The sequence below is a fragment of the Myotis myotis genome, unplaced genomic scaffold, assembly GCF_014108235.1.
Source record: "Myotis myotis isolate mMyoMyo1 unplaced genomic scaffold, mMyoMyo1.p scaffold_m19_p_10, whole genome shotgun sequence".
NCBI lineage: Eukaryota > Metazoa > Chordata > Mammalia > Chiroptera > Vespertilionidae > Myotis > Myotis myotis.
The window spans coordinates 35,707,508-35,733,506 of NW_023416314.1; the positions used below are offsets into that span (position 1 = coordinate 35,707,508).

At 40.2% G+C, this 25,999-nt stretch overlaps 2 protein-coding genes across 4 annotated transcripts in view; one reads left to right on the forward strand and one right to left on the reverse strand.

The window, feature by feature from the left end:
- Nucleotides 1–25,999, forward strand: part of NARS2 (asparaginyl-tRNA synthetase 2, mitochondrial) — a 114,966-nt gene that overhangs the window by 21,669 nt on the left and 67,298 nt on the right. Inside the window, exon 6 of one of the 2 annotated variants that reach the window (XM_036324848.1) lies at nucleotides 23,011–23,105. The exons of the other annotated variant lie outside the window; for it this stretch is intronic. Coding sequence (XP_036180741.1) covers nucleotides 23,011–23,105 — 95 coding nt within the window. The remainder of the gene's footprint in view (nucleotides 1–23,010; nucleotides 23,106–25,999) is intronic. 2 annotated transcript variants of the gene reach the window in all.
- On the reverse strand, nucleotides 7,584–11,172 carry LOC118664588. Of its 2 annotated transcripts, none has more exons than XM_036324850.1 (2): nucleotides 11,050–11,171; nucleotides 7,584–8,165 (listed from the first exon to the last, which is right to left on the reverse strand). In XM_036324850.1, the coding sequence occupies exons 1-2, from the start codon at nucleotides 11,156–11,158 to the stop codon at nucleotides 7,597–7,599; spliced, it is 678 nt and encodes a 225-aa protein (XP_036180743.1). In that variant the 5' UTR covers nucleotides 11,159–11,171; the 3' UTR covers nucleotides 7,584–7,596. The 2 variants fall into 2 exon arrangements, 1 of the variants encoding a protein (XP_036180743.1); XR_004970368.1 differs by having other exon boundaries at nucleotides 7,663–7,975; nucleotides 11,050–11,172.

The window sequence follows — 25,999 nt, forward strand, 5'->3', positions numbered from 1 at the left end:
CGAAATCTGTCAGAAAAAGCTATGAACCATATTTCACTCGTATATGGGATATAAAACTGAAACTCGGCCCAGCTGGTGTGGTTCAGTGGTTGAATGTTGACCCATGAACCAAGATAGAGGGGTTGCTGGTTCAATTCCCAGTCAGGGCACATTCCCAGGTTGTGGGCTCAGTACTTGGTTGGGGCCCTTTCGGGAGGCAGCCGATGGTTGTTTCTCTCTCACATTGTTATTTCTTTCTCTCTCTTTTTCTTTTTTTAAAAAATATGTTATTGATTTTTTTACAGAGAGGAAGGGAGAGGGATAGAGAGTTAGAAACATCGATGAGAGAGAAACATCGATCATCTGCCTCCTGCACACCTCCTACTGGGGATGTGCCTGCAACCCAGGTACATGCCCTTGACCGGAGTCGAACCTGGGACCTTTCAGCCCGTAGACGGACGCTCTATCCACTGAGCCAAACCGGTTAGGGCTTCTCTCTTTTTCTTTCTCTCTCTCCCTTACTCTCTCTAAATATCAATTAAATAAAAAAGAGTCTCCAGGTGATTTGAATGTGTCTTCAAGGGTATATACAGAATAGTAGAAGTCCATGTTCATAGACTCAGCTCTGCTAGATAAATCCAAATTTTTACATGAAGTGAAGAAAGAATTTAAACTCCCACCAGCAGGGTGCGCTGTTTTACATCTTTGTCAACACCTGATATTTTCAGTCTTAAATTTTTGCCAGTGTCGTGGATGTAAAATGGGATCTTGATGTGATTTTTTCAATTTGCTTTGCTCTAATAACTGTTGAGATTGGCAATATTTTCTTATGGCTGTTGGCCACTCCTTTTCTCTTCTATAGTATTTTCTATTGTGTTGTCTTTACGTATCAGTGTTTTTATAGTCTGGATAACATTAATCCTTTGTTGAGTATATTGTTGCTGATCTTTTCTCCCAGTTTGTGGCTTGCCTTTTCTCTTTCTCTATACTCCCTTTTGATAAACAGAGTTCTTAAATTTTAATGTAGAAAAGTTTTTGTCCTTTTCTTTATGGTTTGTGCTTTTCTATCTTGTTTAAGTAATCCTTCTTATATTATCTCCTAAAAGTTTTATAGTTTATACATTACACTTATATGTCCTTTATCTACTAGGAATTGAGTTTTGAGTATGATGTAAGAGTCCAGTTTTTTCCCCAAAATAGATAACTATTCCAGTACAATTTATTGAAGAGATCATTTCTCTTCCTGTAATCACAATTGTCATCTCTGTCATAAATTAAGTTTACATATATGTGTGTCTATTTCTGTGCGCTCTACTCTGTTCCATTGGTTTATCAGAATATCCCTGTACCAGCACTTCACTCTCTAAATTGCTGGAGCTCTTCGGTAAGTCTTAGTATGTAGTAAGGTAAATCTTTTGACCTAATTTTAAGAGTTTTGTGACTATTCTTGATCCTTTTCTCTTCCATGTAAACTTATGAACTATATCTTAGCAAGCTTTAAAAAAACCTATTTCGTTTTTAATTGGAATATCATTGATTCTGTAGATCAGTTTAGAAAAACTGGTATCTTTATGGTCTTGAGTGTTCCTATCCCTGAACATGGTATAGAATTCTATATATTCAGGAGTTCTTTAATGTTTTTCAATGGAGTTTAATAATTTTCTTCATAAATATTATGAATACCTCTGTAAAATTTATTTCTAGATACTGTATATTTTTCTGATATTATAAATGTATCTTTAGAAAGAGTATCTTTTTCATTTATTGGGTATAGTCTTCAATATATATGTATTAGAACAAGATTATTAATTTTATATACAAATCTATAGTATGTTTACTGATATTTAGTCTTCTTTATCTGCCATTTACTCCTGTATTAAAATTCTCTGGTATATTTTTTAATTTTTTTCTCATAGTGTTTGCTTTATATATTTTTCAGACTATGTTATTGGATATATACAATTTTGGAATCACTTTTTGATCAAATAAAACTTTAACTTTATAGTGTGTTTTTTTTTTCCCCAAGCACAGCTTTTTCCCTTATGATCTGTTTTGTTTGATATTATTTAACCATAGTTGGTTTTAATCAGTATTTGTTTGACTTGTTTTTTTACTGCCACTTATCCTTTTGCTCAGCCTTTTTTTTGTCTTGTGTTTTAAATGTGTATCTTGGAAATAGCATATAGCTCAGATTTTTTAAAAATGTAATTGCTGTAGCTCTTAGTCTTTTCCCTTTTTACTATTTAATCTAGTCCACTAATCTTTATTGTGATTGCTTAGGCCAGTGGTTGGCAAACTCATTAGTCAACAGAGCCAAATATCAATAGTATTTCTTCAAAATAGACTCGCCCAGGCCAAAAACTGACTTCTGCGCATGGGCCACGAAGTTTCCATCGCACTGTACACACGCCTGCACTGTGGTATTTTGTGGAAGAGCCACGCTCAAGGGGTCAAAGAGCCGCATGTGGCTCGCGAGCCGCAGTTTGCCAACCACGGGCTTAGGCATTTTGATTTTTAACCATCTTATTTTGTGCCTTTTATTCTTTTGTTTCTTTTAAAATATTCCCTCCTTTTTTTGTCTTTTTTAAATAAAGTTTTTTCTCTCATTTTATTCCTCCCCCTCTCCCCCTACTACTAGTTTAGAAGAGACTGATGAAGTAAAGGAGAAGGGAGAGTTTAAGACAATGATTCTGAGTCTCGACTGTATATTGAATTCACCAAGGAACATTAAAAAGTATGAATGCTTGGGCTCTGAAATTCAGATTAATTAGTCTGGGATGTAGTCTGGCATGGGGGATTTTTAAAACTTTCCAGGTGCTTCTAATATACAGTCAGTATTGAAAGCTACAGCCCCTGGAGAAACTGCTAAATGTATGACATCAAGTGTAGACATAGGCTTAGAAAGTGAGGTGACCATGACCAACACCCTTTTAACCACATAGTCACAGCTACTTTGTCTCTACCAACTAGAAGAATTCACTAACTAGTTCAGTTTTTTCTGTAACACTAGTATGCATAGATTTGTATTATGTCATATGTTGAGAATTCTGAATTAAAATTTGTTCTTAAAAATTAAAATGAGCTGGTTCTCAAGAAATTATTTCTTATCCAACAGACAAAGCCGACACGTGAAATTATAGACAGCATAACTATTTAACTGGGTTTTATAAGGGTAATTATACAGAATAATTTATGTAGAATTACTAAATATAAAATCTGGCTCATTTTATAAGTGTGCTAGGAGAATTTTCAGGTGCTGTAGTGATCAGAGATGTCTGCATGGGCAAAGTAAGCAGTTTGTGACCCTTTTTTATATTTCTGTCTTTGATTTTTGCCTTCAACTTTGTCTTTCACTTTTCTTCTTCCAAAATTACCCAAGTTCCTTTCCAGAAAGTTAAATTGGTAGGAGTTTGAGTAAGGGAGAAACCCAGGGTGAGAAGTAAGCATATAGGGTGAATTATTTATGCATATCACTTACCTAATGCAAAAATCCTTTTTTTAAATTAATATTAAGAACATAACATGTGCTAGGAATATAGTCGTGAAAAAGTACACAGACATCTTTTTCCTTGAGAATGTATATCTTTGTGGAAAGGGAGGTACAATAAATGAAATATTTACAATAAAAAAGTAAAAGCTGTAGCATTTTACGTATTGTGGTAATAGTCTGAAGATAGCTCACTAGTGTACTCTGCTTTCCAGTATTTATACCCTTTGTGGTCCCCTCCCACACTTCATTCAGGCAGATTCTGTGTAACCAACAGAACAAGGTAGAAATGAAGCTTCCTTGGCGAGGTCGTAAACCTCACAAACTCTGACTTTGGTCTTTTGGAATGTGAGTTCTGGAGGAAGCCTGTGTCGTGTAAGCAGTCTGACTACCAGGAGACCACCGTGCTTTGAGCTAGCCCAAACTAGTCGTCTGGGAAAGCTAAATAGTGAGACAAAGATTCCTGGCCGGCACCCATCTGTTTGTGCCATCCCAGCTAAGGCACCAGACATGTGGTTGAAGAAGTCATCTTGGTCGTCTAGCTCAGTTAAGCCTGCAGATGACTTCAGTCCCAAGGCCCATTTAGCTGTAATCAAATAAGAGACCCCAAACAAGAACCACCAGCTGAACCCACCCAGCTCACAGAATCATGAAAAGTAGCAATAGATGGTTGTTTTAAGCCATTAAGTTGTAGTGATATGTCACCCAGGAAAAGATAGTTAGAGCAGATGGTGATTAGTACTGTGGAGGAAAGCAAAGCAGGAAGAAGAGGATAGGGATTACCAGAGAGAGAGATTCAGGTTTATATTGGGCAGTCAGGGGAAGCCTCACTGAGAAGATACTAGTGCTCTAACAGAAACATGTTAGATGTGAGGGAGGAAGTAATGGTGATTCCTGGGGGAAGTACTTTCCAGGCAGAGGCACAGCAAGGACAGAGGCCCTGTGCTGGAGCCTGAAGTTTTCAAGATATTACCACAAAGGCCAGTGTGGATGGAGCATAGTTGATGAGGGGAAGAATTGTGGGAGTTGAGGACACACAGGTAGAAGGAGGTGGGAGTAAATGCAGATTATATGGGGCTGCGACCTTCAGCTTTATAAAGTAAACACTCTCTCTATAGCCAGCCTATTGTAATATCCCTTTTCTCTCCTGAAATGAATAGATGATATAAGCTTTCTATGCTCTCAGTTTAAAAAAGAAAATAGTGCAATGTTCTGAACATAATATAAAGAAGACGAAAGTAATGTCATTTAATTATGTAAATGCTATAGAATGACAAGTTTAGAATACAAGTAGCCTTTATATAAGTTGCTGACTTTGAGAGCTATAAATTAGGACTTACACAGGTGTCCTTTTTTTCAATTATAGTTTACATTCAATATTGTATTAGTTTCATGTGTTAGACAGTCATATGCTTTACAAAGTGTGTGCCCCCACCCCCCTATATTTCCAGTGCACACAGGTGTTTTATATTGGTGACTCAGGTATCATGAACAGTGTTACTAATGATGATGGGGTTTTATGAAATGGTAAAAAAAATATTGATAAAGTTCTACAGCAAATAAAGTGTAGCTTTTCCTTAGTTTACATGGAGGACACATTCTGTAAAAGTCAGAGTACACTGAAAGAATTCATATAATTCACTTATGCGGATATTCCATGGGATATTCAAAACTCTGGTGGTACTCATTAAACTCCAGTACTTCTCTCTAGTCATTGTGATCATCAGAAACATTCCTACTAAGTACCTCTGATGTAAGATTTTGCATGCCATCGTAAGAACTTAACTCTGAGAAAGATAGAAAGTCAGAAAGTTCTAAGCAGATGAGTAACATAAGTCTTAATGACATTATTCTGGCTGCTGCATAGAGAGTAAATAGTGGGTGGGTAAGTACAGAAGATGACAAAACAGTTCAAAGTTGATGCTGTAATCCAGGTGGACAAGTGATAGTGGTTTAGACCAAAGCTGAAGTGGTAAATCCTAAAATGTGGTTGTATTCTGGATCTATTTAGAAATTAGCTATGCATGTCAATACTAGGGCACATTTCTTAAAAATTATCTTCATTGCTTGCCTGTGTTTTCCCAAAAGTAACATTGGCTAACTGTTAGAGACCTATGAACTTTTAATATGGGGGGATTGGTGTTTTCTGCAAATGGTTGTTTCCATTGCTAATTAAAGCAGAAAGTAAATTTCCCTTTTTGTGTTTAACATGAACTTTCATGATGCCCGTTCAGACATTTGAATTCAGGTAAGTACTCATAAATGAAAAGAAAATGTCAGCTTCCTAGACACCAGACAGCCTTTTGAGCTTATGCTCTTTAGGGCCAAGTTTTGGGGAATGGGTTTTTCTTGGAAATTGGACATTTATTTTATTTTATGGATGCCATCCTTGAAGTAAGCATTCCACGGCATTGTTGACTTCAGGAGGTACTTTGATCACAAAAAAAGATATGACTCTTTTTGGATAATTTTTAGTATCATCAAAGTGGTTAAATTTATATCAGTATCCTATATAACAAAAGCCTAATATGCAAATTGACTAAATGGCAGAACGACCAGTCACTATGATGCCCCACAGATTGGCCCTGATTGCCAGTCAGGCCTAGGAGCCCTACCCATGCATGATTTTCGTGCACCAGGCCTTTAGTCTATATAATAAAAGCCTAAGCGACCAGTACAGTGGAACAACTGGAACGACCAGTCAATATGATGTGCACTGATCATCAGGGGCAGATGCTCAACACAGGAACTGCCCCTCTGGTGGTCAGTGCGCTCCCACAGGGGGAACAGCCACTCAGCCAGAAGCTGGGGTCATGGCTAGTGAGCACAGCGGAGGTGACGGGAGCCTCTCCTGTCTCCATGGCAGTGCTGAGGAGCAGCGAGCCGAGAGGTAAGGAGCCTGCGGTAAGGAGCAAGCAGGCGGGCAGTAAGGAGTGGGGGATTCCGGATTGCGAGAGGGATGCCCCGACTGCCGGCTTAGGCCTGACCCCTGGGGGGGGATCGGGCCTAAGCCAGCAGTCAGACATCCCCCAAGGAGTCCCGGACTGCGAGAGGGCGCAGGCCAGGCTGAGGGGACACCCCACCCCCACCCCAAGTGCATGAATTTCGTGCACGGGGCCTCAATGCCTTATAATAGCTTATCCTTAAGCACTACAGCCAGAGGTGAAGGATCACTAAGCCTACTGTTTCAGGTATCAGTATCTTGCTTTGCTCCATGCAGCAACTGCAAGAAAATGTTACCTTTGACATTGTTTGTTGGATTCAATTTTTACTTTGGGAGGGGTATGGGAATAAGGGACGAGATTTCATCAAAGGATATTTGACAAGGATTTAAGATGCTTAATGCAGTTTTGTTTTATAAAAATGTATTGAGTTTAGGGGGGATAAAAGAAATATGAAATAGTTGCTGCCAAGAAGGAGCTTGTATTCCAGTGAGGAGATGGGTACATACACAGTTGAATAATAATATAAAGCAATATATGATTAAGTGATAAAAGATTGGTAAAGTATTATTTCTTGGGGAGGGGGCAGGTGCATTCTAGGAGGGGAAATACAGCATAAGCAAACAAAGTAAGAATGATTAAGGCGAAATGTGGGGAACAAGAGCAGTTGAATTTGAAGGGTATTATCAATGTTTTTCTGTTTTTGAGTGTTTTTAAAATGGAGAACAGTGGGAAGGAAGCCCTGAATGGTAAGGTAGGTTAGAAGAAATACTACAGAACCAATGAGGATTTGTAAGCTTGGGAAAGACTTGATGAAGGCAGAAAGAATAGATTAGAAGAGGAAGTGGTAGGAGAGGAGGCCATTGGTATTACATCTAGATGTAAGTGATATGCACTGGGTCTTGTTAGTAATTGTAAAAATAGAAAGGACGGAACAAAATAAAAGAGTTTAGGTGTTAAAGATGAAGAAAAGATGAACCAACGCTTCATGATCAGAAAGGACTAAAGGGGGAATTTTTTTGATAAGCAATATTCCAAATATGCTGTGACTGCTTGAATATTTCCTTCTTACAACTTCCTCCCAAGATTCTCATTTTTTCCCTTCATCTTAATAAGTGGGAGAAAATATTCATTTAGTTGATATATACAAGTGGTTTAGGGCTGTCACCCTTAAAAGAACAAGTGAGTTTATTTGGGAATAACAGAGGAATTGCAATTTGGGACATGTAAACTATGGCAAACCGTAGGCAAGTCTGAAGAGGCAAAAGGGCAATCAGTTTTATTATTGAGTTCCAGGAGGAAATGGGGAGGGGTGTTTTGAACAGGAGTCCATTGGTGGAGAGCAAGAGTTTGAAGTTTGGGCAGATTCTTATTGGCAATGAGCAGAGAGAGGGCAGTTGCTGTGGCTGAGGCAAGAAGGGAAGAAACGGCCTTCTTCCTGCTGGTTCCATAAGCTGCAACGAAGTGTCCCTTTATGGCCTCCCCACTCCATTTCAAATAAGGTTTCCTTTGTTCACTTTCACAGGACTTGACTCTGGACAGTAGATTTCCCTTCTCACGGAAGGGGCTAGAAAATGGGGTGAGAAGATAGATAATGGTCTGGGACACCTCAGATCCATCTTTAACCCATCCTGACAACTGATAAGCCAAAACCAATATTTTGTGAATGATAGTGAGGAAAACGTTTGGTACATTTTTCCGTGCCCCTTCACATTTGGCAGCAAATCTGACTTTTGGCAGTTTGCATTGTTTCTTTTCTGAAAGAAAAAAAAAAAATCACCTTTTGTTTTGTTCCAGCCTCACTGTGCCCTTGGTTCTTTTCTTGGTTGTCCCTTGCCTTGTTCATTCTCACTTTCTCAGCAGGAAAGCAGACTGTTTACAAATAGTCTGAGCTAACAGCTCCTTTCCTGCTGACCAAATAGTTGCCCAAATGAAACCTTTCTCAGGGCTGAGAGTGGGTGTTCTGGTTAGTGGGTGTTCTGGAATGTAAATGGATCCTTATTTTAAGAAAGATTATTTTTATACTAGAAGTTCAGTGTACATACACACACATTTGTAATGGTTACAAAGTATGGAAACATTAGAAATTATTGGACCAGCAAAAGGCCTACTTGCATAACTTGTTAATAATAAGAAAGTCTCAAAACTGACGTAACCAGCAATGTAGAATGCAGTTTATGGAGCCTGTTTTCCTAGGCGATAGTTATAAGAGAGATACAGTCTGACGGCATGCCTGGGCAAGTTCTGTAGTGTGATAGCAGCCCCCTTTGAGACACAACTCGATGGGGAACATAAAATGACCAAACGACAAATCTTTGGAGCCTATGTTTGTTTTACATGATCAGAATTCCATACTTAGGAGAGACTGATATACTTTTTTATAAAAGCATTTTGAATCCAGTAGCATTATTCCTTTCACACAAGGAAAAAAAAATAGGGGAACAGCCTGGTATATTAGGAAGATGATTGTTTTAGAAGCTGAAGAATCTGGATTCTGTGACTGGTCTTGCCAAAATTGGTGTCGTATGCCATTGGGCTTAATGTTTAACACGACATTTTAAAGCTTCAGGGTCCTTTTTAAATACAGGTAAAAGGAAAGTTGTATTAAGTTCTCATCTACCTCAAAGGTTCTTTAATTCTTTATCATGTGTATCATGAAAGGCATGGCCTCTATAAAACCCCCAGGTGGAATAAAGGAAGAAATGAGGATATTCACTGGTTATGTGGAGCTTACAGGTGGTGAGTACTCTCCTTTCCCTCGTGTTCTTTAAAGGAAATTGCAGATTAGGGCAACGGCATGCAGTTTTGATTTTAGACCTTTTAGGTTTCTGTGCCATGCTTCATCTTTATGTTTTCTGCTGTCAACTTTTCCTTTCTGGAATTATGAGCAAATAGAATAGAGACAAATGTGGGGGTGGGAGGGTAAAGTAGAAGATGGAAAAAGAGTAAAAGGAGATAAAATAGATGTGGGTGCATCAGTACCTATGGCAATCAAATGAATTTTCCATTGTTGATTATATTCCTTTCCACTCTTCAGTTAATTGCTGTTTACCCTCCCCTGCTGCAGTTTTACACAAGGCAGAGTCAGACGTGTGTGGCTTTTTCTATTTCATTCCCTTGAGATTTTAACATTACTCAGCTATATTCTGCTATGAGAACAGATAGATAACTGGAGGGCAATTCAAAATATTTATTTAATCTTTTCTTGGAAATCCTCAAAGAAACAGGAGGATTTTAGACCTTCATGATAATGAAACTCACTGGGATACACACATTTAAACATTTTTTGGTAGTTACTGGTTTCCTTTTCCTTGGCTCTGCATTTTCTGTTTGCCAGTGGCAGAAAAAAACTGGCCAGATTTTTTTTTTCTTATACAGAATGGAGAAAGACTACATTAAATTGTGTTGCACTAATAAACTGTATATAATCTGGGAAAGTTTAGTTGAATGGGAGTGGGAATGACTTTAAAATCATCCATTGTGATTTTCAAATGTTTTTGCTCAGAAGTCTTTTCCAAACAAAATCTTATGCCAAGATCCAATATATAAATTAGATAAAAATAATGACTCTGTTTATCAGGTAGCTCCAAACTGTATTTGTTTGGTTGATAATTTTATACCCGTTATTTATATGAATCTCTAGCAGAACATTAGAAAGTTGGGCGATTGCAGGAAAAGTCTTAGTTATGTAGGATTTTGTACATATTACAGGACAACCTTGACTCCTGCCCACTGAATGCTCTTAAAATTTCCAGTATATTTATTAGGGAACATTATCATCACCATTGAGAAGCACTAATCTGTCATCTTTCTCCCGGTAATCTTACCCAGTTCCAAAGCTTTGTGTACCATCTAAATATTGAGAACTAAATTTTTTTAAAATAAGTTTTTATTGATTTTACTCAGAGAGAAGAAGGGAGATGGATAGAGAGATAGAAACATCAATGATGATGTTCCAGTGCCTCCTGCATGCCTTCTACTGGGGATCGAGCCCACAATCCCGGTATGTGCCCGATCAGGAATCAAACCGTGACCTCCTGGTTCATGGGTTGATATTCAACCACTGAGACACATTTTTACCTCTAGCTCCAGCCTCTTTCTGAGCTGCAGTTTTGTCGAAGCAGTTGCCTATTTGACATTTTTTCTGTTATGTCCAATATGCATTCAAAATAATATGTCTTAAGTACAATTCTGTTTCTTCCCTCCAAAGCCTCTTTGGCTTCTCGTCTTTCTCAGTAAAAGCCACTGCTACCTCCTCAATTGCTTACGAACCTAGAAGTGAAACTTAATTCATGCTTCCCCTGCTGTCTTCTCTAACCCCACATCTAATTTATCAGTACATTCTATTGACTTAGCTAATCATAAATCCTCAGCCCCTCCATTTCTGTTTCCAACATTACCTGTCTAATTCAAGCCACTGTCTTTACTCCTATTATCTATTCTCTTCTCAGACACTAGTGTAATCTTAATACATATGCCACAACGCTGCTTAAAACATTTCAGTGGTTACTCTGTGTTCTTAAAATCGAAACTCCTTATCATGATTTATAAAGGCACTACAGTGATCTCATTCCTGCTTACCTCTCCAACAGAGTCTTTTAACACACTAATGCTTGATCTTCTCAAGCTATAGTAACCTACCTTCTACTCCTCGAATATGTGAAGCCCCCTTTCCACCTCTTGTTCTCATGGCTGTTCTTTGTTCCTGGAATATTCTTCCCAGTACAGAGTATTCCAAATGTATTCTCATCCTTCAGGTTTCTGCTTGCATGTTGGTGCTTCAGAGAGTTGTCCCTCCCCACTCCACCCATCCCTGACTCACTTATCCCAACATCTTGTTTCTTTGCATGTTCATTTTCTTTGTTCCCCATTAGACAATGGAAGCTCTTAAAGAGAATTGTCTTATTCATTACTCTTTCTCCACAGTTTAGTACAGTGCCTGGATGAATGAATGACAGGTATATGCAGGTTAGTATGGAAGTACATAGAAAGGTCATCTTTCCTAGCCTAGGCACAGAGTGGATGGCCCTCTGGGGAGAGGGAGCAGTATACTGTGTATGAAGACCAGAGGTTAATGAGAACTTTATATATAATTTCAGAAAGGAAGGAAGAAGGAGAGAGGAATAGAAACAACAATGATGAGAAAGAATCATTGATTGGCTGCCTCCTCCACGCCCCCCACTGGGGACTGAGTTGGCAACCTGGGATTATTCCTTGACCAGGAATCAAACTGTGACATCCTGGTTCATAGGTCAGTGCTCAACCACTGAGCAACACCAGCTGGGCAATGAGAACATTTTACAGTTAAACATGACTAGAATGTACGATATGAGTATGAATTAGAGTGAGAAAGCTTTAGAGAGGTAAATGCCAGAAAATGAAATTTCTTTTATACTAGTTCAAGGGAGGCTATGGGGAACCATCAAAGGATTTTTGCACTGTTTTTAAAATAATCAAAATTTCAGTTTTATAAAGATCACTTGGCAGAAGGCTTAAGGCTTGATTGGAGGTTTTCAGAAGTATTGAAGACCATGAGACTCTGCCTGTAATGTCTTCCATTGGCCACCTTCTATTTATTAAGGCTTTGTGTAGTCCTTGATTGTGTTAAGAAACTCATTTTGCTTTCTGTTGGGGGAGATGAGTGTTTTGGTACAGTAGTTCTCTACCCCTTTAAACTAAAAAGGACCCTGAAGAGCTTTTGTTTATGTGAGTTTTATTTATATATATATTTTTTTACAGAGAGGAAGGAAGAGGGATAGAGAGTTAGAAACATCGATAAGAGAGAAACATCGATCAGCTGCCTACTATACACCCCCTACTGGGGATGTGCCCGCAACCAAGGTACATGCCCTTGACCGGAATCGAACCTGGGACCCTTCAGTCCACAGGCCGATGCTCTATCCACTGAGCCAAACAGGTTAGGGCATGAATTTTATTCTTGATATTTGCATATTAGAAATCATATCTGAGACAACATTTTAAATATTTATCACTTCATTTAAAATTAATTGTAATAAGCTCATTATATTTAGCATAAATATTTCTATGAAAGATGAATATATTTTTTCTAAAATAAAAAATTAGTGAGAAAAGTGGTATTTTATATATTTGCATTAATATAAAACATCTGGATTCTCTTCTGTCTGCATTCAATCTGTTGCAGTCTTTTGTTTTGGATGAAGTATGTTAAGAAAATCTAGCCTCATATAGATATGTAGTTGGAAAAGAATATTTTAACAGCCTTTTCAGATTATTGTGTCTGTTCTTTGATAAGATACCACAACTCAACAAATTATTTTCTTACAGATTAGATGCAATGTAGAATCTGTACTAGCATCATAATATACTGATCTCTCTGCTGGCTGTTGCTTGTGCCTGGAATAGTCTTCCCAGTTCTTACTATAACATATATTTTCATCCTTTCATAATCCATTACATTGAAATCCTTTGTGTAGCTTACAGTTTGAGTGGATCTTTTACCCATTCATGATTTTGTAGCATCATACACTTGGATAATATTGGTAATCTGAGTTGCACAGACCTTTTAATTGTTGATGCATTTCATTTTATACAGTATCAAAAAATCACATTCATTAATAACACTCTCAATCTCATTTTAAAAAGTCTTTAAAGATTGGGAAGCTATCAAGTTTATAAGGGTAGATAGATTCACATTTTCCAAAATCCCAATTTTTGTTTAAAAAGCTCACATTTTATCATTGTTTAAAAATGCTGTCAGTTGTTTTCCCTGCTGTGATAAGCTCCCTTCATTTAGTTTTGAGGAAAGGTCAGCCAAATATCCAGACTGAATAATCATGTCAGTCACTCTTTCAAGTAAAATTCATGTTCCATGAAACAAAGCAGCTTTCCCAACTCTCAGTTCACACAATCACACCAGCGCTTTTCCTTGAGACAGGAACTACACTTTAGTGTGCAGCACAAGTGCTGTATGTGTGCTTCCCGTTTTGTTACACTGGACGTTAAAAAACCATCATTATCTTTATTCCTCTTTCTGATAGTTCGTTGGTGGTGTATAGAAACTTCCTTACTTACTTACTTACTTATTTATTTATTGTTAGTCCTTACCTGAGGATAATTTTTCATTGATTTTTAGAGAGAAGGGAAGAGAGGGGTAGAGACAACGAGAGAGAAACATTGATGTGAGAGAGACACATCTATTGGTTACCTTCTGCACCGCCCCAAATGGGGCCAGGGATTGAACCTGCAGCTGAGATGAGTGCCCTTGACTGGAATCGAACCCCGGGCCCCTTCAGTCTGCAGGCCAATGCTCTGTCCACTGAGCCAAACCAGTTAGGATTGACTTTTATATGTTGATTTTGTATCCTGTAGTTTTATTGAATGCATTTATTTGTTCCAATAGTGTTTGGGTGGAGTCCTTAGGGCTTTCTATATATAATATCATGTCATCTGCAAATAGTGACAGTTTTACTTCCTTTCTGATTTGGATGCCTTTTTTTTTTCCTTGTCTAAATGTTCTGGCTAGAACTTCCTGTACTGTGATGAATAAAATTGTGAAGTGGGCATCCTCATCTTATTCCTGAGCTTAGAGGAAAGGCTTTTAGTATTTCACCATTGAGTATGATATTAGCTGTCATAACATAAAGGCTTGTCATATATGGCCTTTATTGTGTTGAGGTACATTCCCTCTAAACCCAATTTGTTGAGACTTTTTGTCATGAAAAGATGTTGAGTTTTGAGAAATTCTTTTCCTGAGCCTATTGAGATGATCATATGATTTTCACCCTTCATTTTGTTAACATGCTGTGTCATATTGATTGATTTGCAGATGTTGAACCATTTTTGGGTCCCTTAAATAAATCCCACTTGTTCATGGTGTATAACCCTTTGAATGTATTGTTTAATTTGGTTTTCTAATATTTGTTAAGGGTTTTTACATCTATGTTCATCAGGAATATTGGTCTGTAATTTTCTTTTCTTGTATTTTCCTTGTCTAGCTTTGGTATTTTCAGGGTAACGCTCCTTCTGAAAAATGAGTTTGAAAGTGTTCCCTCCTCTTACTTATTATATTTTTTGAAGAGTTTGAGAAGGATTGTTATATCTTTTTCAAAAATAAAAGCTCTTGGTTTCATCCATCTTTTCTATTTTTTTTAGTTTCTATTTTATTTATTTTCACTCAGATATTTATTTCTTTCCTTCAGCTAACTTTGGGCTTAGTTTGTTCTTCTTAGAAAAGTAATATAGTGTTTTGATGATCAGAGTTAACAGTTTCCTTTGGGGAGGAAAGAGGAATTATTGAGGGATGGGACACTAGTCTTCCCAGTTGTTGTTGTTATGTTCTATCTTATGATGTGGGAAGTAGTAATATAGGCATTTATTTAGTGATAAATTGTCAAGCTGTACATTACTGTACTTTTCTTCATGTGTGTTGCATATTGCAATAGAAAAATTAGAGAACAAAAGATAACATTAGCAGGCTTTTAGTAGTATTTTAGCAAATACTTTTCATAGAAACATAATACTCTTTGGGTCTCATAAGTAAATTATCAATTTTTACAGTGCCTTAAACCTTGTTAACCCCTGCAACAAAAACTGCCTTTTTAAGAGTTTTAACACATTTAGTACCACATCGAAATCTCTAAGACATACACCAGGGACCGCACGTTTTTGGGCAAACTGCACGTTATTTAAATCATCATAACCACAGATCATAATGCACTTTAGGTGTTGTTTTTCAATAATTATAACATTTTTATTTACAAAACAATTAAACAATTAAAGTTCCTAGTACTTTTTTAATGTACGGTACTGCGTAAAACATTTTCTTCTATGAAGAGGGACCATGCAAAATTTACGTAAGTATATAGATTTGCTCCTTTTTCCATGGGCGGTACAAACGCTGCAGGCTCTCGTAGGAAATTTTTTCTTTCCACCCGCTGGAATACACGTAGGTTCATGCTGCTTCATATCACCTGACAACCTTTTGGGTGGATCTTTACGAGGTGCTCTCCTTGCACCCCCAGGGGAAGGACTGGACAGATTTGTCTCTGGTTCCAGAGAGCCTTCATTATTGTCATCCGTTATCCAGTTTCTCGCCACCGATAGCAGAAACTGTTTAATACTTCATTTTTGCTTGTCGATTGAGGACGTTGTACACTCTAAATGAATTGAAAAGTCCACAGTTTATAAGTTACAGCACTACTTTTTTTGTCCATTTCATCGTTTTCCTTAGAATGGAACAACACGAAAGGAAGTGTATCAGTTTCGTTGGTTTCCTTCCTTTTTCTGAGAGAGGGCATTTCTAAAAGCTCCAGGAACCATTGGGTGATCGGAGCCTGCCGGCTGGGGAAAGGGACTGAGAGGTGGTCAGTGTATCTCATAGTGACTGGTCCAGCGGTCGTTCTGGTCGTCCCACTGTGAGGGTCAATTTGCGTATTACCTTTTTACTATATAGGAAGGAATAGAGGCCCAGGGCAAGTGGCCATGGGCAGTTTTCAGGCTGGGCACACCCCCGATCAGGTTGGGGTTCCCCGCTGGCGGCAGGGCCGGCCGGGGCAAGGGGCCGTGGTCATTCTGGTCTCTGGTCATTCTGGTTGTTCTGCCGTTTTGGTCTCTGGACTTTTGTTATATAGGATTCTTTATTTTATAAGGAACCACCAAAATTGTTATACCAAGTAATGCACCATTTTACATTTCTGGTTTCATTCTATCCTAGGCAAAAAAAGATAATTTGTATGATTTCAATCGTTTAAACTTATTGAAACTTGTACTCTGTCCTAGCATGTGGTCTACCCTGGACAGTCAAGTTCCATGTGCACTTGAGAAGAGTGCGCAGCCTGCTGTTGTTAGGTGGAGTCTGCCATTTTAAAGGTTCCTCTTGATTCAGCATTTGTTTGGTTACTATAAACCTTTGACTATTTGAGTTCCTATAGTTGATTCTGATAGTTTTAACTGATCATTTTGGTTTTTTTCTGTGGAGGGATAGACTTCAGAACTACCTATCCTACCATTTTTGCTGGCACGACTCTCAGCAAGTATGTCTTTTTTTTTAATGTTTATATGAAATGCATTTTTTTTTTGTCTAAAGTTTTACATATGTCTCCTTTTTCCCCAACTGACCCTCCACCCCCAGCCATTTCCACCTCAGGCAAGCCCCCACCACCCCAGTGCCTGTGTCCATTGGTTATGCTAATATGCATGCATATAAGTCCTTTAGTTGCTCTCTAACCCCCCCCACCCCTATCATTTGTCTCTAGAATCAATCTATTCTTGTTCATCAAATTATGTTGATCATTATATCCCACATATGAGTGAGATCATGTGATATTTATCTTTCTCCTACTGGCTTATTAGCATAGAGCAAGTACTTCTTAAAACAAATGTTTTATCATTTCCCTTTAATATCCTGAAATAAAATATATTGGTAATATAACTTAATACACACAGTTTTTAAAAAATCAATGTAATGCATTAATTGTAATATAAATGAGAAGTAAAGGAAGCAATTCATAAAAAAGCAGTATAAATCTCAGTATGTAAAATATTACACATGACACTGGAAGGCATAATGAAGTACTGATGTGTTTGTATCTATTTAAATATAAGTTAGCCTTGGCTGGTGTGGCTCAGTTGGTTAGGCGTTGTCCTGTGCACCAAGAGGTTGCCAGTTCGATTTCAGGTCAAGGCACATGCCCGGTTGCAGGCTCAATCCCCAGTAGGAGGTGTGCAGGAGGCAGCTGATCTCACATTGATGTCTGTTTCTCACTGTCTCTCCCTCCCTAGTCTCCCTCTCCCTCTCAAAAAAAGGTTAATAAATATGTTAGATTTAAGAGATGTAAAAAGATCAGATTCCATTTTGTACAAATGCTAATAATGAAAGGCTAAAATCTAGTCATAAAAAACTAGACTTTTTGTATCTACAATAAAAGAGAAATTGGAATAAAATTTCAATACAAATTATAGGCTAAAGAGATGAAGGAAAGGAGAAAGTATAATCTATACTTTCTCATATAGATATACTAGAGGCCTGGTGCACGAATTCGTGCATGGGTGAGGTCCCTCAGCCTGGCTGGCAACGGGATTGATTGGGACTGTCTCGCCCAGTCCTGATCAGGGCGATTGGGCAGCTGGCACGGGGTGGGGGTGGGCGAGGGGCCAAAGGAGGTTGGCTGGCTGTGGGAGGTTGGCTGTGGGAGCGCACTGACCACCAGGGGACAGCTTCTGTGTTGAGTGTCTGCTCCCTGGTGATCAGTGCACATCATAGTTACCAGCCAGTCATCCAGTCATCTGGTCATCCAGTTGTAAGGGTCACTTAGGCTTTTATATATAGATATAGATATAGGTATAGGTATAGGTATAGGTATAGGTATAGGTATAGGTATAGGTATAGGTATAGGTATAGGTATAGGTATATATGTGTATATATAGCCTTATTTGAAAAATAGTTATTAGTAAATAGTGAAGAAATATCAGAGAACATATCTTTTTTTGAAATTCTAACACATGTTAGGTCAAATAGTTTAGTTTTGAGTATTTAGGTCCTTAGAAACAATATTCTTTCAGTGATGATGGGATTTAAAGATGGATTTTTAAAATAGCCCTAACCGGTTTGGCTCTGTGGATGAAGCGTTGGCCTGCGGACTCAAGGGTCCCAGGTTCGATTCCGGTCAAGGGCATGTACCTTGGTTGCGGGCACATCCCCAGTGGGGAGGGTGCAGGAGGCAGCTGATCGATGTTTCTAACTCTCTATCCCTCTCCCTTCCTCTCTATAAAAAATCAATAAAATATATTTTAAAAATAAAATAAAAAGCAACAATAGCCCTAGCTGGCTTGGTTCAGTGGATAAAGCATCAGCCTGCAGACTAAAGAGTCCCAGGTTTGATTCTGGTCAAGGGCACGTACCTCGGTTACAGGCTCAGGTCGGGGTGCGTGTGGGAGGCAACCAATTGATGTGTCTCTTTCACATCGATGTTTCTCTCTCTGTGTCTCTCCCCCTCCTGCTCTCTCTAAAAAATAAAATTTTTTTTTAAATCAATGGAAAAATATTCTTAAATGAGGATTAATAACAACAACAAATAGGATACTGGAAACCTATATAATTTTATTAATGAATGTCACCTCAATAAATTTAATTTAAAAAAAACTGATAAATATTAGAAAAAATATATAAAATTTGGTACGTTTAATATCATTATGTAATCATTATTTAAAAAGCAATGATAGGGCATTTAAAACCAATATCAAAGTAGGATTGAAAAATAATAGGCAACTACAGAATAAGAAAATTATTTCAATTGGTAATTTTTATACTAGATTTCTCATTAATACACATTCATACCTATACATGATATGTAACATGATATGTAGTATTTTTAGAACAACCAGTGGGATTGAATAAGATACCTTCATTCAATGTGTTTCTATAATTCTCTTCAAAGGAGTCTCCATCCTCTATTGTATATTTAAAATTGACTTTGTTACTTTTATAGTAACTGCACCATTGCAATAAAACATCCTATCTAATTAAAGAGAAACATGGTAATTGGCGTACGACCGCTACCCTTCCCATTGGCTAATCAGGGTGATATGCAAATTTACTGCCAGCCAAGATGGCGGCCAGCAGCCAGGCAGCTTGAAACTAACATGAGGCTTGCTTCCTTCAGTGATGGAGGAAACCAACGTTCCCCGCCTGCCTTGCCGGCCTCTGAGCCTGCAGTTTGAAACATTGTAACAAATATAGAAGCTAAACAAAACCCCAGAAACCTGCTTTCAGCGAGCCGGGATCTCAGAGCTGGAGTTATACATTGTTTCGATTATAGAACCGAAACAAACCAGATACCTGCTTTCAGGAGCGGAGGCCTAAGAGCTGGAGCCTCAGAGCTAAAGCTGGCCCAGAATAAAAAAGAAAAAGAAAAAAAGGACCGGTTGGGAGCTTCCGTCACCCGCCAGCCTGAAAACAGCCCTCAGCCCCTCACCCAGACTGGCCAGGCACCCCAGTGGGGACCCCCACCCTGAAGTGTATGTGACCAGCTGCAAACAGCCATCATCCCTTCACCCAGGCTGGCCAGGCACCCCAGTGGGGAACCCCACCCTGAAGGGTGTGTGACCAGCTGCAAACAGCCATCATCCCCTCACCCAGGCTGGCCAGGCACCCCAGTGGGGACCCCCACCCTGATCCAGGACACCCTTCAGGGCAAACCAGCCAGCCCCCAGACGTGCACCAGGCCTCTATCCTATATAGTAAAAGGGTAATATGCCTCCCAGCACCGGGATCAGCGGAGCCATGAGGCCTCCCGGCACCGGGATCAGCGTGACGGGGCAGCGCCCAAACCCCCTGATCGCCCTGCGGCTCTGTGTGTGACAGGGGGTGGGGCCACAACCTCCCTATCCACCCTGCTCTGTTCATGACAGGGGAAGGCCCACCAACCCCCTGATCAGCCCTGCTCTGTGCCTGATAGGGGGGAGCTCCCCCAACCCCCGATCACCCTGCAGCTCTGTGTGTGACAGGGTGCGGCGCCCCAACCCCCGGATCGGCCCTGCTCTGTTGTGTGACAGGGTGCGGCACCCCAACCCCCCCCCCCCCCAAAGGGGCCCTGCTCTGTGTGTGACGGGGTAGAGCCATAACCTCCCCATCGGCCCTGCCCTGATTGTGACAGTGGCGGCGCCCCAACCCCATGAACGGCCCTGCTCTGTGAGTGATAGAGGACGACGCCCCAACCGCCCCCCACGGGCCCTGCTCTGTGTGTGACGGGGTAGAGCCATAACCTCCCCATCGGCCCTGCCCTGAGTGTGACAGGGTGCAGCACCCCAACCCCCTGATCCGCCCTGCTCTGTGAGTGACAGGGGGCTGTGCCCCAACTCCCCTATTGGCCCTACTGTGAGTGACAGGGGGGAGCTCCCCAATCCCCTGATCGGCCCTGCTCTGTGCGTGACACGGGGAGCTCCCCAACCCCCTGATGGTCCCTGCTCTGTGCGTGACAGGGGGGAGCTCCCCAATCCCCTGATCGACCCTGCTCTGTGCGTGACAGGGTACGGAGCCCCAACCCCCCTGATGGGCCCTGCTCTTTGAGTGACAGGGGGCAGCGCCCCAACCCCCTGATTGGCCCTGCTCTGTGCGTGACAAGAGGTGGTGCCGCAACCTCCCCATCGACCCTGCCTTGATTGTGACAGGGGGCGGTGCCCCAACCTCCCAATCAGCCCTACCCTGAGCGTGACTGAGGGTGGCATCGCAACCTCCCAATCCGCCCTGCTCTGTGCATGACAGGGGGCGGTGCCCCAACTCCCCAATCGGTTGTTATCTCCCGAGGGGTCCCAGAGTGCGAAAGGGCACAGGCCGGGCTGAGGGAACCCCGTTCCCCCCGAGTGCACAAATTTTTGTGCACCGGGCCTCTAGTCCTATCTAATAAAAGAGAAACATGGTAATTGGTGTACGACCACTACCCTTCCCATTGGCTAATCAGGGTGATATGCAAATTAACTGTCAGCCAAGATGGCGGCCGGCAGCCAGGCAGCTTGAAACTAACATGAGGCTTGCTTGCTTCAGTGACGGAGGACTCCAACGTTCCCCGCCTGCTGCTGCAGGCCTCTGAGCTGGCAGTTTGAAACATAGTTACAAAAATAGAAGCTAAACAAAACCCCAGAAACCAGCTTTCAGCTAGCCGGGATCTCAGACCTGGAGTTGATACAGAGTTTCGATTGTAGAACCTAAACAAACCAGATACCTGCTTTCAGGAGCAGAGGCCTAAGAGCTGGAGCCTCAGAGCTAAAGCTGGCTCAGAATAAAAAAAAAAAAAAAAAAAAAAGAAAAAAAGGAGCAGTTGGGAGCTTCAGTCCCAGCCTGAAAACAGCCCTCAGCCCCTCACCCAGACTGGCCAGGCACCCCAGTGGGGACCCCAACCTTGATCCGGGACACCCTTCAGGGCAAACCAGCCGGCCCCCACCCATGCACCAGGCCTCTATTCTATATAGTAAAAGGGTAATATGCCTCCCAGCACTGGGATCAGCGGAGCTGCGAGGTCTCCCGGCACCGGGATCAGCATGACAGGGGGCAGCGCCCAAACCCCCTGATCGCCCTGTGGCTGTGTGTGTGACGGGGCGGGGCCACAACCTCCCTATCGGCCCTGCTCTGTTCCTGACAGGGGAAGGCGCCCCAATCCCCTGATCAGCCCTGCTCTGTGCCTGATAGGTGGGAGCTCCCCAACCTCCTGATCGCCCTGCGGCTCTGTGTGTGACAGGGTGCGGCGCCCCAACCCCCCCACCCCACGGGCCCTGCTCTGTGTGTGACAGGGTAGAGCCATAACCTCCCCATCGGCCCTGCCCTGATTGTGACAGTGGCGGCGCCCCAACCCCCTGATCGGCCCTGCTCTGTGGGTGATAGAGGGTGGCGCCCCAACCCCCCCCACCCCACGGGCCCTGCTCTGTGTGTGATGGGGTAGAGCCATAACCTCCCCATTGGCCCTGCCCTGAGTGTGACAGTGGCAGCACCCCAACCCCCTGATCGGCCCTGCTCTGTGCGTGACAGGGGAGAGCTCCCCAACCCCCTGGTCGGCCCTGCTCTGTGCGTGACACGGGGCGGCGCCCCAACCCCCTGATCGGCCCTGCTCTGTGCATGACGGGGCGGCGCCCCAATTCCCCAGTCGGCCCTGCTCTGAGCCTGACCAGGGGCTGCACCTAGGGATTAGGCCTGCCCTCTGCCACCCGGGAGCAGGCCTAAGCCAGCAGGTTGTTATCTCCCAGGGGTCCCAGACTACGAGAGGGCACAGGCCGGGCTGAGGGACCCCCCTCCCCTCCCCCCCGAGTGCACAAATTTTTGTGCACCGGGCCTCTAGTTTTCAATTAAATGCACAACTTGAAATACAAAGGTTGATAAATTAGTTAGAATTGTGTTAGAGTTTTTTCTTCCAAAAAATTAGGTATAATAGTCATAACTTGATCCAGAAGCTTTGTTGATTATACTATTTAAATTGTGTTTGAACTCTAAATAATTTTTTTACCTTGACTGTTATAAATGTTGGCTAGCCTGTTAGCTACCCATTTCAAATGGAATAATGACACTAAATATTTTTAAATCTAATTATTTATCATGTCTTTTAAAGATAGGGTTCTGCTCTTCTTACCTCCAAGTAGTGGAGAAAATTAAATGGAATAATATGTTTAAAAGTTTATAATGTGCTTATTAAAATCTGTATTAAGAGCATTATTATTAATAACTTAATAACAGTTCTAAAGACCATCCCCTTAAAAAATTAAATCTTAATCATGGGTCAAAATTTTAAGAGAGTCTATAATTATTCATATTTAAAAATTTGAATTCAGAATCTCTTGCCTTGGTTTGCCCCTCAATCAGAAACACTTCAGGAGAAGTTTATTTTGTGACAAAAGTATTTTGTCTTTTGGTTGTTGTATGTTTTGAAAATATGGAGTAAACTTCATTGACTTAAGCATTTCCCAAGCAGACCTTTTCTCTGTTAGGTATGTACTGAGAATGGTTTTTATTTTTATGAGCATAACCTGGCCTTACATTGTTTAATTGTGTTATGATTTTTAGTTGTGGCACATACGTAAGTGTGAAAATCAGAGCAAAGCATGTAATAGCTTTTTGTGGCTTATGTTTTTCATTTGCAGCCTTCAAGCAAAGCAAAGGTACCTGAAGAGAATTTCTTTGATGTTCCTGCTTTCTTAACTGTCTCGGGACAACTTCACCTAGAAGTGATGTCAGGGTACAGAATTTTCTTTTCGCTTTTCTTTTAATGGACTACTGATTATGGGTTGGGTGGGAGTGAAATAATGCTTCCTTTCCCAATGTTAAAATCTAAAAATTGAAATCACTCCACTTGGATTCACCAAAAGTACATTTGGAATGATATGACAAATGTCATTTTTTTTTTTTTTTAGTAAGTTTTTTCAAAAAAAAAAAAATCATGTTAGTCTAGACTTTTGTTTTTAGTGAAAAATGTAGCACTAGAAATATGAAGTTGTGATTTTTTTAAATTTGACCAATCTTTTTTAAAAATGGTGAAAATTTAAATATAATTAATCATATTATGAAAATAAAGTTATAATTCCCACCCAAACCAGGAAATAGCCCATTTCATTAAAAAAAAAAGGTACTTGAAACAAATAGGAGAAAAATATTTTTAATAATTGGTTTACATAAGGAAATTAACCCACAAAACCATTATGAGAGACATGTGACAAATTAGTCTTAGAAGGGCAGGTCATATTAATTTTAGCGATTCTCAAATCTCTGGAAAATCACTATACTCCTTTTGGCCCAACTTTCCTTTTCCTTAAAACGGAATTGGACAGAAAGATTTTTAAAGTTCTATCTAAGTCTTATATTCTGTGATTCTGTGAGTAATTTCTTAATGCCGATTCAACAAGTACTGGGTTTCTTTTATATATCTTTGTTTTCTCATATAGAGCTTGAGGCTCAAAAACATCTTGAAGAGCCTGGCCAGTGTGGTTCAGTGGTTGAACATCAACCATTGAATCAAGAGGTCACGGTTCGATTCCAGGTCAGGGCACATGCCGGGTTTCAGGCACAATCGCCAGTAGGGAGCGTGTAGGAGGCAGCTGGTCAATGATTCTCTCTTATTGATGTTTCTAACCCTCTCTCCTCTCTGAAATCAATAAAAACATATTTTAAAAAAAAAAATCTCTTGAAGCCCTAGTTGGTTTGGTTCAGTGGATAGAGCCTTGGTCTGCAGACTGAAGAAATGGCTCCAGTGAAAGCAAGGGACTCTTTATGTGTTTCCCATTGTTCTTAAAATGTACAAGTGGGGAAACTTGGGGGATATATAATAGAATAGTGTTCATGTTTATCTTGTTACATACTTTATTGTCAGGATGGAAAGTGGTGGAATAAAGATGATCTTAAAAATAACATGTACTTTACTTAGATTCTTTTCTGATTTATCTTTGAGGCAGAAACAATTCAAATAATCAAATAATAGACAATATTATTAGAATACTGTACAGAAAAACTATCATCATATGGCCCCATGAGATTATAGGATCTGCAGAGCTGTATGTGGGAAAGGCCTTGTCAGGAATGTCATGGAAAGTAACTTAACACCTGTCAAAGTGTAATTTTTTGAAATTTTAATTTTTTAAATTTTATTTTCATTACCACCACCCTCTTTAGCAACCATCAGCCAAAATATAAAGAACATCTATAAGTCTGATTCTGTTTTGTTTATTTGTTTTGTGTTTTATTTAGATTCCACGTGAAAGTGAAATCATACAATATTTGTCTTTCTCATTTTGACTTATTTCACTTACAAGCATAGTATCCTCTAGGTTTGTCCATGTTGTCCTAAAAGGCAATATTTCATTCTTTTTTATTGCTGAGTAATATTTCATTGTGTACATTAATAGTATATACCACCTCTTGTTTATCCATTCATCTCTGGATGGACAGCTATGTTGCTTCTATATCTTGGCTATTACTAGTAATGCTGCAGTGAACATAGGGGTGCAAATATCTTTTCAAATTAGTGTTTTGTTTTCTTTGGATAAATACCCATCTGTGTAATTGCTGGGTCTAATGACAGGTCTGTTTTTAATTTTTCAAGGAATGTCCATACTGTTTTCCATAGTAGCTGCACTAATTTACAGCCCCACCGACAGTGTCTAAGGGTTCCCTTTCTAACAATTGTTGCTTGTTGATTTATTGATGATAGCCATTCTGACAGATGTGAGGTTATATCTCATTGTGGTTTTAGTTTGCATTTCTTGATGACTAGTGATGTTGAGCATCTTTTCATATCTGTTGGTCATCTGTATCTTCTCTTTGGAGAAATGTCTGTTCAGTTCCTCTGCCTTTTTTTAATCAGATCATCTCATTTTTATTGTTGCTTTGGGCGTGGATTCTTTTGTGTGTGTTAGCTGTATGAGTTCTTTATATATTTTGGATATTAACTGCTCATCAGATGTATCATTGGTGAATATCTTCTCCCATTTAGTAGGATGTTTTTTTGTTTTGTTGATGGTTTCTTTCACTGTGCAGAATCTTTTTAGTTTGATGTAGTCCCATTTGTTTATTTTTCTTTTGTTTTCTCTGCTCAAGAAGACATATCCAAAAAGTTATTGCTAAGAGTGATGTCAGAGGGTTTACTGCCTGTGTTTTCTTTCAGGAGTTTTGTGGTTTCAGATTTCACATTAAAGTCTTTATTTTGAGTTTATTTTTCTATGTCAAAAAAGTGGTCCAATTTCATTTTTTTCATGTATCTGTCCAGTTTTCCCAGCATCACTTATTGAAAATACTGTCTTTACTTGATTATTTATCCTTGCCTCCAGTAATTGACCATTTTCTTATGCCTGCCAAATTATACTTTTAAAAAATAAAATAGGACTCATCTAAAATAATGAAAGCATAATATGCTGATTAGACTGGACGTCCTTCTGGACATCCTTCCAGATGAAGCTGGGCTGCAAGGGAAGCCCGGGTCCCGGGTGCCAGCCAGCGGCCGGAGGGAAGCCCAGGTCCCGGGTGCCAGAGTGAAGTTGGTGCTGGCAGCCAGGGGAAGGAAGGCCTGCCTACTCTTGCATGAATTTCGTGCATTGGGCCTCTAGTATAAATACAAAGTTAATATGTATCAAATGTTTTATT

What these genes read in the sequence shown, in the direction of transcription:
- LOC118664588 (XM_036324850.1), bottom strand. Translation starts at nt 11,158, where the DNA reads ATGAGAATACATTTGGAATACTCTGTACTGGGAAGAATATTCCAGGAA. An exon ending in ACATATTCGAGGAGTAGAAG is followed by an intron (nt 8,166 to 11,049) that starts GTAGGTTACTAT and finishes TTTTTCTTTCAG; the next exon opens with AAAAGAAACAATGCAAACTG.